General features: G+C 38.7%; 1 protein-coding gene across 2 annotated transcripts in view; it reads left to right on the top strand.

The window, feature by feature from the left end:
- FAR1 (fatty acyl-CoA reductase 1) overlaps positions 1-13,042 on the top strand; it is a 36,952-nt gene that overhangs the window by 9,448 nt on the left and 14,462 nt on the right. For both annotated transcript variants that reach the window (XM_064657277.1, XM_064657278.1), the window contains exons 2-8: positions 1,984-2,178; positions 5,979-6,154; positions 8,171-8,350; positions 10,093-10,270; positions 11,259-11,303; positions 11,425-11,543; positions 12,031-12,098. In XM_064657277.1, coding sequence (XP_064513347.1) covers positions 1,990-2,178; positions 5,979-6,154; positions 8,171-8,350; positions 10,093-10,270; positions 11,259-11,303; positions 11,425-11,543; positions 12,031-12,098 — 955 coding nt within the window. In that variant the 5' untranslated portion in view covers positions 1,984-1,989. The remainder of the gene's footprint in view (positions 1-1,983; positions 2,179-5,978; positions 6,155-8,170; positions 8,351-10,092; positions 10,271-11,258; positions 11,304-11,424; positions 11,544-12,030; positions 12,099-13,042) is intronic.

The raw sequence follows: 13,042 nt of genomic DNA, 5'->3' as shown, positions 1-13,042 counted from the left end.
AAACAAAAGTTATGGGAAAGACATACTTGAATAGTAGAGAGCATTAGTTGTGACCTGTATCTTACCCAGAACAGGAAAGAATGACTCATAAGCCTGCTGTGACTTGCTCTCCATGCTTGTGGCAGGAGGTGTGCTTTCAAATTTGCATTAAAATCTCGTAACTGTGTGGCAAAAGTGGTTTAATATAAATAGCTTTTTCCCTTCACCCACTTCTTTCAGTCTTGTCAACCTTCAAAGAAGCAGTTTTGGATGATGTACTGTGGCCAGTAGAAATAGTAGGGCTTGTTCCGCTCTAAACTTGCTGCTGTATCCCCTTAGCAGTTATTAGATGCTTCACTAGTAACCTTGTCAAAGAAGAGGGTCAGAATAAGATTTGGACTTAAGACTTACATCCAGGCTGGTGAAACTAGGACTTGTGCAGGTAGTAACTCATTTTTAGCAAGTGATCATTTAGGACTTGTTCAGACACTTGTGATACAAGCACAGTTGCTTTAATATGACAGATCCCTGACAGGTGTTCCAAAAGTATTTACTTACTTTTTTAGGCAAACAGTACAAATTAAGCCTGTTATTCACTCCTAACATACATCTTGTGTATTGCCTGATAAGTCCCTGCTTGCAGTAATCTGCTGTTTCAAAAGAACTGAGTGTATTTAGAAGTTGCACCTTTATTCTTGGGTGGTAGGTGAAGAAAGGCTCTCATCCTGCTTAGGTATTTGGTGTTGTAATTCTTATTTGCTCAAGAAACGCTCCATCTGTGTTCAGAGAGACTCATTTTTGTTGGGTTTTTTTTTAGTACCATGGTTTTATTGGATCTGTCCCTTTTGGTGGTGTTTTGGTCGTAACGCTTTGGGGAACTGCTATAGAGGAGGATTATAATTAGACACCCAGCTCAGTATTTTTATAAGTCTAATTAGAAAGATGGGTAAAACATGGTGGGATTGTATCCATATGCTACAGTCTTCTACAGTAAAAGTAAGCTGGTAAAGAGTTACAGTAAAGATGTCAGTGTATCAAACTTAAAGGAATGACACAGAATGAGTCCTAGAGATCCCAAAGGTCATGGTCCAAAGACCATATTATTGTGAGAAATATCACTGTATATATCACTTCAGAAAGTATATCAGTTTCTATTATCTAGATTCAAACTTAATTTTCAAGAGGTTGATTAAGGGTCAGGAAAGAAATCATAATTCTCATAGTTAACTTCCTAATTGAAGCAAAACTGACAACACTTTTGGGCTGTATGCTGGATTTGAGTAATAATCCCTTTTATTAGAAGGCGTATTTGTGGCTAACTGAAATCTTAGTTTGTGTGAGAATTCTAGTGACTTATTTGGGGACAAGAAAACCCAACAGACTTAACTGATGAAAAATTTGGAAAACTCTTATCTGTGAAACTGTATAGGGGTTTTTGTAATCAGTATAAACCCACCAGATTTCATACCAACCTTCTCTCTGGCCTAGTATAATTTTGCAGTAAGGCTCAGCCTAACACGGACAGGGGACTCTGCTGACACAGTCAAAATTCCAGGGCCAGCAGTTGAGATCCCTGGCTCCCTGTCTTGTGTCATCATATTTGAAGTGTCTACTTGTGGTTGTGTTTTAATGATACGACCTTTAGTTTACGTGGAACAGCCACTTGCAGGGGTAAAGGACTCTGCACATAGAGGTAAAAATAGACTGAAGGTGAGCCATTTGCCTGACTTGGTGGGTGTCTCCTTCCTTAAAACACTGTTAACAGGAGCAGTTTACAAGACTATCTGGAATGACTGTAGTGACCCCGTGGGAGTATTTTGGAATGTGATGAAAAAAGACAACTTTTAGTACTGGTTATAGGTACAAAAAAAAAAAAATAGTCTGTTAAGCATTTTTTTCAGGTATGAGATTGAATGGTTACATCTGTGCTGTGTATTTTGATCTTCTGCAAATCTGAACTTCTGTAAATTCTTTAACGTGCTTTTGTTTTTAACTTTTGTAAAGGTCATAATGGTTTCCATTCCTGAATTCTATGAAGGAAAGAATGTCCTCCTGACAGGAGCTACAGGCTTCATGGGAAAAGTGCTTCTGGAAAAGCTACTGAGATCCTGTCCTAAAGTGAAAGCAGTGTATGTGCTGGTAAGAAACAAAGCAGGGCAGACACCTGAAGCACGAATAGAAGAAATTACCAGCTGTAAGGTATGTGTCATATGCTTACAAAGTATGTTTTTGTCCTTCATTATAATGTTCCCATTTCATTTTGAGAACAGCTTCAGTTTGTCTGAAGCAAACTATTATTGTTAAGTGGGTTTTTTTTTTTGTTCTAACAGAAATATAAAATCCAAGACCTGGCAGTACTTCTATAGCTGACTTTCAAGCTGTTAGTCTCTAGCGAAGCCAGTAGTTGAAAATTATCCTGTATTTAATTCAGGAGGAGGATGTTCAGCTGTAATGCAGAGTTGAGAAGTAAAAAACTGTGTTATTGCTTGTTAAGAAAATATAAAGTACAAGAGGCGGTGGGCTGGGAGCTGTAAGAGGGGGTTGAGACCCTCCAGATATCAATCAAATCACTTTTACTCTTTGTGGTTTCTTTTCTGTAAGATGAGGCATAGTATTTTTTTTTTTCTGGAATGTGATGTTGGATCTACCAGTAAGCAAGAATATGTGATCTCAACAGGAACTTATGTTTGTAAATGGAACAAGGATGTTTGTCTTAGTAGATTCTATCTGTGGATCTCTGTTAGTCAACCTGTGACAACTAGAAAGGCACTGAAATGCTGTGCTGTGGCACTATTAAAATGGCTATTTAAATGATTTTCTGTGCAGTCTGGGTCAAATACTTTGCTCCTGAAAAGACTCATTACCTTAATATCAGGCTGGGCATTCTTACTACACGCAGAACCACCCATTGTTGTTGCCCATCTTTCTGCTAGAGAGTATCCTGTTCACGATGAGAAAGGTGAACAGAAAGAGGAGAGATTTCCAGCATGAACTTTGCTAAAGCAGAGTTTGTTTATTTCTGTCTAGGTCTTTCTCTTGTGGAACACGGGAGTCAGCAGTTTTATTTTTCAGGCCTAGGAAATATGTTGAGATGCAGTGTAGCCTGTACAAAGTGTGTGCTTAGAAGATGCTAAAAGGGAATCAGTAACAAAATATGAATGCACGTAGGCTAGGAGGAGTAAGTTGTTTAAAGTAAGGCAATGAATTTCTACAACTCTGACTAGGTAGGATTGCAGCAGATATGGGCATGGCTGTGCCCTTAGCAAATTATTTTCTGTAACTATGTCAAAACTGTAGCTCATTGCTCAAAAGCATCTGCTTGCAGTCCTGTGCAATGTCACAGAATACAACAGAATCAGTTACAGGGGGGTTCTGTCTTAAATTCAGTCACACTTTTTTTCTACTTAAAATCTCTCAGTTTGCCACTGTCCTGAAACAAGGAAAAGATCTCCAGACTAAACTGAGATGAGAAAGGAAAAATTTCTCAATCTACTCTTTGTATACACTATTACCCAAATTAAAATCAGGGAGTATCTGGGCAAGGAAAGGAGTAGGAGTAGTGTGGACTGACTTAAACTTTAGTAAGACTTAATCCTCATTGTAGCTTTTAGGAAACCTGTGCCTTGTGAAAGGCTTTTAAATTTGAGTCCAAGTCTGCTTGTAGTCTGTACCAGCTCCTGCTGAGATAACAATGTGATGAGGTTTGAGTCTTGGTGAGCACTTACTGCTGGAGCAGGTTCACAGCAGAAGTCCTGGTAAGCAGAAGTACTGCTTGAGGTAGTCCTGCATCTGAGTCCCACAAGTAAGGACATAAAGGGAGGGTGTTTTGCATCTGTGCAGAGATGTAGGTAGGGCCAGGTGTTTGTTCTGTCTTCATCAAATGATTAGACAAATAAGGTCAAAAGTCTGTAGTTTAGGTGCCATTAATTCATTAATTAGGTGCCATTAATGTCATTAAGATTCTCACAGAAGACCATGGAAATTTTAATAAGATCTGTCCTGTCACAAAGGCCCTGCCTGTAATTTTTCACAATTTGATTGGACTCATTAAGTGTTCTAGAGATGCTTGAAGATTCTGTTTCTTGAAGAGTTTAAAATCTAAAGGGGTGAACAAGATATTCGAAATAAATTTTTGGCTACAAATAGCCAAAAAATGTTGGGGTTTCTACTTCCTTTGGACTGCAGGTGTCTAATTAATTTTTAATCTAATTAATCTGTTAATTTTAGATATCTATTGTGTGTGCTCTAGGTGTTTCTTCTGGTTCTCCTTTGCACTGGTGTCAGTGCTAGTGTGAGGTGTGTAGGAATAATGTATGACTATGGATCTGAAAAGGGGCAGAACAGATGTGATGGACATAGGAAAAGTACCAAACTGGCTCTTTAAGAGCTGATCTGTGGGGCTGCTTTTTGATTATAATGCATATCAGCACATTAAGATGGTTAACAGGCAGTTACTTCAGTTCCCTGGAGGCAGGCACTGTCGTTCCAACTGAAAACATAGCAGGCTTATTTTTCAAAATGACAGAAAGTTTCCTGCCCTTAAGTAAGCACTGTTTGCTGTACCCCTAAGAATTCCTGAGGCTTTAAATGCAGTCTTGGCAGCTTTGTCCCATAATATGAAGTTTCATGTTTGGGAAGTCCAGGCAGTAACTTCAGTCTATAACTGGACATGTCCCATGTTCTCACTCTGGCATTACCTCTGCTACTTCAGGTGACCACACAGTGAGCTGCACTAGCCCATGGTTGGGGCAGAAAATATATCCACAGAAAAAGAGCTGGACCCACAGCTGCTGAGCTCACACAGCCATGGGGCTTCTTGTTGTTGCCAGTGCAGGAGAAGCAATGCAAAAGTAAAAAAGTTAAGGGAAGGACCAGTCTGTTTGGTTGCAGTATAAACTTATATTGCCCTAAATGTTGTGAAACTGCACCTTCAGGTGGCTTAATTTATAGTTTAAAATTAATTAGCTTCCTTCTGTGAGGAAATGTCTTTTGGCTATTTACATTTGGTGTAACTGAGTGGTTGGAGGGGGGAAAAAGAAGGTGCTGCTCTGATTTTAATACAATTGATTGGTGTTGAAGCAGATATTGGCCTCTGTGCAATTAGAGAAGAGGGATCTGCTTTGGTACAACTTTCAAATGTGTTTTATTCCCACAGTACTGTGTTGCTCAGGAAAACTTGCATACTAACGAGTGTAAATATGATGATGAGGCAAGAATTGTCATCTGTATGTTAACCCACATGGTTAGACCCTAGTTATTTATGAGGGGAATATATGATGGAATATAATAGGGGTGAGATTTTTTTCAGTGAGAATAGTTGAACAATTTTACAAGACTTGATCAGGTATTCTAACATTGTATGCCTCTTTTCCTTTAACTCGCCAGCGAAACAATTTCCTTTTTGGTTTATCTTTTAGTAATCTGGAAGTTCTCCAAAACTGGCATAATTTGAGGATAGCATTTCTTAAATCACTGGAAATTTTTGAATCTTGATGAAAGTTTTCTAGAACTATAATCCAGCATGGCTTCTGCAAGTCTATAAGAATCTGAATAGCTTTTATCAAGCTTGGGAAGTGGGCAGACTGTTCATTTTCCATCTGAAAGAAAAGGGATTACAGTATTTAGACTGCTACTTAAAATTTCTTTGAGTCCTAGTGCCTAATAGAGACCATTCCTTCTTTTATCTGATGTTGACAGAGCTTTGGTTTTAAGGATTGGGAAGAGTACTAAAAAAATATTTAGTGCAAATTGAAGTCCTCTTACTTGTGTACAACACGTGCAATACTGCTTTCACTGTGTGGGATAAAGTGTGCACAACTCCATCACATTCATGAGAAGTCAGTAACATGTTCCTGTGATATTGCCAGCAAGCTTTTCTAACTTACTGATGATCTTGAGAACTAAGGAGTTACAGGCAGAAAATGTGGGATTTTTCTTCACTTAAGTGAAACGTTTACCTCTTATCTTCTCTGAGTTTTTGGTCTTGTTATTTTTGACAGCTCTTTGACAGGTTGAGAGAGGAGCAACCAGACTTCAAAGCAAAAATAATAGTAGTTATGAGTGAACTTACGCAGCCTGACCTGGATCTTAGTGAACCAATCAAGGAAAAACTTATAGAGTGCATTAATATTGTATTTCATTGTGCTGCTACAATCAGATTCAATGAAACACTAAGGTGAGTCTAAAATTCTGTTTCTTCTGCTCTAGTAAACCAGTGGTACTCCAAGAGAGGGGGTAAATTGGGTGTCTGCACAACCTTGCAAATATTCAGCCTGTCAGGCTACCTCATGTGCTCTGATATTTGTGTGCTTGGGCAATTTCATGGTGTTTTATAAGGTCCACCAAAGCTTTTGGATTTTCCTTTGCTCTCCTTCAGAAGATGGAAGCAATATTATTTAGATCTGCTTTGCCAGAGGTTAGAATCACACTATTCAACATGGAAAAATTCATGTCTTTTTAAAGCTTTAGGCAAAAAGACATCCATTATTAACTCTGAGAAACTAAATAAATTAGCCCCTGAGGTTTTGATGGGGAGGGGGGTGGTTTGTGGGATTTTTTTGGTTGTGGGGTTTTTTTTTGGTTATGGGGTTTTTTTTTGGTTGTGGGGTTTTTTTTTGGTTGTGGGGTTTTTTTTTGGTTGTGGGGTTTTTTTTGGTTGGTTGGTTTTTGAGTTTGGGGGGTTTTTTTTGGTTGGTTGGTTGGGTTTTTGTTTGTTTGTTTGTTTGTTTTTTACAAAATCCCCGTGCCTGGATTTTGAACCCTTTTTGAAGGGAAGCTGTTGAAGAGACTGAGAACATATTGGTATTCTGAGTCTTCCAAACATCATGTGTTGCTCTGCTCTCAGGGATGGGCAGAGAGGATACACACATGCTGTAGCTTTATGCACTGTGCTCCCTAGTAATGTTAGAACGTTTTTCCTGGTGTGTGAAGGGCAACACAAACTGTTCCTTTAACCTTCCTTGTTAGAAGGGGAATGCACATTTTCAGGGGATACAGTTTTGCCAGAAAAGTTGGGTGGGGGAAGTTCAAGCACTTACTCTCATACCTGATGAGAAAAACAGGAGATTAAATACTGCTCAGCTGTTCTCCCTGTCTTTAAAAAGTCCTTTATTAGGAGTAGAGGTTTGCCTTGAAGGGAACAGGGAGAAGTAGATGCAGAGGGAGAAAGAGAAGAACAAGAAGTGGAAAAAGTGATGCTCACGGCTCCGATTATGAGCTCCTTCCTTTGATTTGTTGAAAGAGGCAGTGAAAACTGAGAACAATATCTAAAAAAAAGCCCCAAAACTAATTAGTTTCCATTGATGTTAATTGCTTTGGGATAGTGTTCCCCCTTTCTTGTCACCCTCTTTAGTAATAACATGTGATAATGCAGTCTGGAACTTAGTGATTGTTTGGGGGAACTAATTTTTTTGTTGTTAATGAAACACTTTATTGCAAGGACTTTGATAAAGTGTTACTTAGCTGCACTCTTGAAACTTAGTTGATTAGTACACTGTGTGCAAGAAAACTGATGCCCATAGCAAGTTCTGTAGGCTGGAGAGAATGTGTAAATAGTATAAAATAATCATAGTAGTTGCTCAGCAAGCTGTTATCTGGTGGGAATTGTAGAGATACACCTACTCTCCTACAGTGTCCTTAAACACTCTGATGAGCAGCAGTGAAGTTAGAGCATGAAAATGTGGATCTTGGTGATTTTCCTCTTTTTTCCCTTCCTTCCTATATTGAGCCTCATGCTATCCTACAAGAACATGACAGTCTCCAACTTATTAGCCCTCTTCTGAGTCATTGACCTAACTCAACTTGAACTCAGAAGTTCAGAGATGCATCATGTGGCAGCTCAGTGTTGTGTTGCATTATTTCCTTCACATTTCATGGAACACATAGGATTGGGATTTAGACTGAGATGAAAGGTCTCCTGACTTTCACACTCTAGTAACGGAGCATGATGATGTTGCTAAGAATAGGATAAAAGGAAAATTATTCTGAATAGTGAAAGATGTTCTGAATTAGGACTGTGAGATATTGTTTTAAGCAGGAAGTTAGGACAGTGTCCATGCTGCTTTTTTATTTTGGTAGGGCGGAGTATTCAGGAATACTTTATATATCCATCACCGAGGCATTTAGGAATGAATTTCTTTTTGTGTGTCTTTTGTCTCGCTTTCTACTGATCCCGTTTCTGTTTAATCAATAGAGATGCTGTTCAGCTAAATGTGATTGCCACACAACAGCTCCTCTTCCTGGCACAGCGAATGAAGAATCTGGAAGTGTTTGTGCACATTTCGACTGCTTACGCGTATTGCAATCGGCAAGTGATCGAGGAAGTCGTTTACCCGCCTCCTGTTGATCCCAAGAAACTCATAGATTCTCTTGAGTACGTGCTATGTTTTATGAAGTTACTTGGGTAATCTGTAACCATTTGCTTCCTAGGAATGAACTGCCAAAAAAAGGTTAGGAGCCCTAAAGATGAAGAGTTAGCTTATGCTGTGTAAGTGTAAGTCTGACAGCATGGTTGACGCTTCCCTTTCCTGGAAAGGAGATGGATTAAGGTTTAGGGTTGCTTTAGGCTGAGCGAGGTATGGAGGGGTACTGTAGGAGAGGGATGCTCTTATCTACTCATGGTGCCTCCTCTGTGCTGAGAGTGCCAGTCTTTGAGCTGTATGATGAGCTGAATCAGGGGGTATTAAAAAAGTTGTGCTGTTGCAAGTGTGCTGGCACTGGCATTTGAAGGAAGGGGATAAAACTCTAAGACAGTCCCCTTGAACAGCAATTGCCACTACATCCACCTAAATGCCATTGCAAGATCAGACTGAGATACTGAAATAATATTGCTTAGCTGTAGTAGTAGGTCTAGGTATTCTGAGAGCCCCAAACATTAAACATCCATTTTCTGTAGGTTTTTAGTCTTGAATTGGGCATTATGGGAGGAGAAAAATTATTTGTTCTGTACTTCATTTTCTGTGTATATTACCTGTCCTGAGGTAGCTGTCAGACTGTGAAGCAGGTGGCAATATGGGATAAGTGTAATGTAATACATAGTAGTCTCAACTTTAATCAGTCTATTCTTGTCATATAAAATCTCTGCTTGGAAGACAAGTATGAAACTGAAAAAAACTAATTAAGAAGTAAAACATCTACTTTACTTGTTAATATAGGTGGAAGAATGCTAACATTAGAACCAAATGAGGTACCACCTAGACTTCACATTGAGCCAATCATTTTTATGATGTTGACTTTAAGTACACTTTCAGATGAGATATTTTGAAATAGTCCTATGAACTCATGAGGGAAAGCTTTTGTAAACTTAGTGATCTCCTGCTAAGCATGACACAAAAAGCCAGATTTTTGTCCCTTTTTGGGCTTTCCTGCCCTTCTTCCCACTCCAATTCATATTACAAAGGGAATCTGGTGCATGTCTGCTTTGATTGTAACAGAATATTGGGGAATAACAAGAAATACCATTTATGTGGCTACGTGACTGAGAACACCAAAGTAGCAATAGTTCCAGAGGTACATCTCTGGTTTGTTTGTGTGCTATGACTGAAGATTATCACAGTTTTAATATGAACTGGGAAACAAGATGAAGTTGCAAGACTTGACTGATTTAAGGGGAGAAACACAGTGACCAGCTTGCTTCAGAGGTGGTGTGTGATTGCTGACTGCAAAGGTGGAGGTGATGCTCATGATGCAGCTGGGACTCCTTAGCAATGGCAACACCTCCTAGATCATGATGCAGCGAGCCTGTGTTCCAAAGACCAACTTGCAGTGTCTGCATTTCATCTTTGAGAGCTTAGTTGATAGAATTCGGATTGTTGTAAAGGAATGTACTGCTTGCTCTGTGGTTGGTGTGTACTAAGTGAATTACTTGGGCGAAAAAGTAAATGTCAGTATGCTTCTTTCAGTGGACACTGAGCACACCATCTTCTCTTTTACTGAGAAACTTGTCTTCATTTAGTTGTGTGTCCCTTTTTCTCTAAAGGAGAAGAAAACAATCATAGTGTCCCTTTTTCTCTAAAGGAGAAGAAGACAATCATAGTAACTTTAGGAATTCACACCCCACACCACCAGGGAAGCAGCATGCAGTAATTACACTTGCTTCTTGTTTTGTTTCTTTAGGTGGATGGATGACGACATAGTGAGTGATATTACTCCTAAACTGTTGGGCAACAGACCCAATACTTACATCTATACAAAAGCCTTAGCTGAATCTGTAGTGCAGCAAGAAGCATCAAAGTTAAACATTGCCATTGTGAGGCCGTCCATCGTTGGTGCGAGCTGGAAGGAGCCTTTTCCTGTAAGTCACTGAGTTTTCACCTGACCATCTTGCCTGTGAACTGCAGGACACACTGACAACCTCTTTATCTAGTGACTTTGTAGGGGATAATCTCTTGGATGAAGTTGTGTCTTAGTTGCTTCTGAATAACAACTGATACAAAAGCTGTCAAAGACAGTATTCTGATGTGTGAAATTCAGGCATAAATTACTCCGATCATAGAACAATAATACATTTGTATCACAATGGGAGATACTATTTCACACATTAAATAAATAGTCAACTTTTTACTTCATGATTCTGCAAATCTTCATCTGGTTGTACCAGCAGCTGCAAAGGGTGACTAAGAAAACAGATCTGCGGGACATAAAGATGTTTTGACTTCTAGTCAAACCGTGTAAGCTTTGCAGGGGGATGGCATAAGTTCTGTGTGCTGTGCTGATGTATAGCATATATGCTTCCTCCTGTATGAGAGACTGGTGTTGGATTAGCTTCTCCAGTTCAAGACAGACTGTTTCTCAAGCCCTTAAAATTCATATAATTGACTTTGCCTACGTATTGAAGCATGTCCAATGTACATGTCAAACCAGTGAGTATCTAGTGTCTAAATACTATCATTAAATTTGAGCAAGAATGTGTTCTGTTCGGAAAAAATGAGAAAAATGAGTTGCCAGAAGCTAGTCTAAAAATATTTGTAAACTTGAATACTTGCAACATAAACATATTTTTATGGACAATGCCTTGCAGTTCATTCACTAAGAAATAAATAAGCTGGCATCTCACTTTGAAGGACCACCAAGTCTACAGGTAGATCTCTTATCTGAGTCACAGGAACTTGCTACATCACCAGATTTTGCTATGGAAGAGTTAGAGATATTTAATATCTTTCTCCTCTTTATTCTCTTTTACCTCCACCCCTTACACTTATAGAAACTTCTCAGATTTTCACTTGAACCTGCTGACTTCAGTATCCTCTAACCAACTTGTTTCCCTCCCCTGTTCATAATAGGGCTGGATTGATAACTTCAATGGACCCAGTGGTATCTTCATTGCTGTAAGTAATGAATATACTTAATTTTCCCCCCTCCTTTTAGAAGGCAACGAAGCTTCATATATTTTACTGGTGGGTCTTCTGTCTCTTTTTTTCTGTTGTTGTTTTTGTTTTGTTCTTTAAGGCAGGAAAAGGAATTCTTCGAACAATGAGAGCTACCAACGATGCAGTAGCAGATCTTATTCCAGTAGATGTTGTTATCAATGCTACACTGGCTGCAGCCTGGTATTCTGGAGTTCACAGGTATAACAGATGACAAAAGAGAGTGCTAAATATTTTGAAATTATATTGTGTGTTTAATAATTCAGTCTTCTATTGAACTCCTTGTCAGTGTCCTGCTATTCCCTCAGGACAAAGGAATCTAAGGTTCTGATGGCATTGGTCTCTCAAAGTGTAACTTATTTATGCCAAAGAGGAAGACATCATCTACTGATACTGTTGTACAAGCTCTGTCTGAGAATTCTTTCCTGGGTCTTGTAATCAATACAATCTGCAGTAATGTAGGTGATGCCTTCTCTGAAATAAAAGAAATACGATAGTTAAAGAAGGAGAAAAATGCTGGAAGATGATACAGAAAGCAAAAGAAATTACTATGAGATTGATGCTTTCTGCTTTATGTAAAGGATGCTGTTGAGGGAAAGGATAACTTTGAGCATGTCTTTTGTTGTCTGTGTTTTTAAAAGTTTGTTTTTCTTCTAACTGGCTTTTCTGTCGTTTTTCCCCCCCCCAGACCAAGAAAACTCATGGTGTATAATTGTACAACAGGTGGCACCAACGCTTTCCACTGGAGTGAAGTTGGTATGCCATGTTTATTTTCTCTCATTAGTCTTAATAGAAAAAATAAGGTCAAACAATCAAAGCACAGGCCGTAATCAGTAGATCATATTGCATTTTTATTGTTGAAACTGGTATTGTAGCCATACCTCTCAATTTTGCAGTGTATAGTGCTTTTTCATTATCTTCCATTGTTAATTCTCTCCTCCCTCTCCCCCTGCAGCATTATCACCATTTCATTTTTTGCTGGGTTTTCTTTATTATTCTTATTCCATTATAACTTAAACTATGGGACAACTGATTTTTCTGTTTGATGCTGCTCTGACCTAATCTGCAGAATGTGGGTAGTGTGTGGAGAAAAGCGTTGCTCAGAGGAGCAGTAGTGATGTTGGGTATAATGCCAACTTTACTAAATACATACGGATAAACAGCCCACAATTAAGTGGTTTGTACATCTGCATAATTGAGAGGTATGGTAATAGTTTTGCCCTTGTGTAGCTCTTTGCCCTAAGTTAATTCTTGGTTGAGGTGGCTTTTTTAATCTTAAGACAGCTGCATGACACTTCAACTATTCATGTACAGGGAAAAGTAATTTTTAAGGAAGTATGGCTACCTATTTTCAACTCCTAGATATCCTAACTAGAATGTAACCCACAGCTTTGTAATAGTTTTTGTTATAAATAGCAATATAAGCTGGCTGACTTCAATAATCTATTTTATTTCTCTTTACTACTTTTTTCACACTTTTGACTTGCTTTTGCCCATTTTACATGTATCTGTAATTACAAGCATTATTGCTTCAACCAAACTTGGAAAATTGCTGATTTATATCCTCATTTTAATCAGGGTATTTAAGCACTGTCTATAGCAACAGCATTAAGTTAGAAGATTTAAAGGGAGGCTAATTTCCACTTAACTTTTAAGGACGCTGATCCTGCATGTCTGTCACTTACTGAATTTACAGGTGC

This window comes from Pseudopipra pipra, chromosome 6 (genome assembly GCF_036250125.1).
Source record: "Pseudopipra pipra isolate bDixPip1 chromosome 6, bDixPip1.hap1, whole genome shotgun sequence".
Taxonomy (NCBI): Eukaryota; Metazoa; Chordata; class Aves; order Passeriformes; family Pipridae; genus Pseudopipra; species Pseudopipra pipra.
Note: the sequence above shows the minus strand (reverse complement) of the source record. Positions and strands in the feature narration are given on the sequence as shown.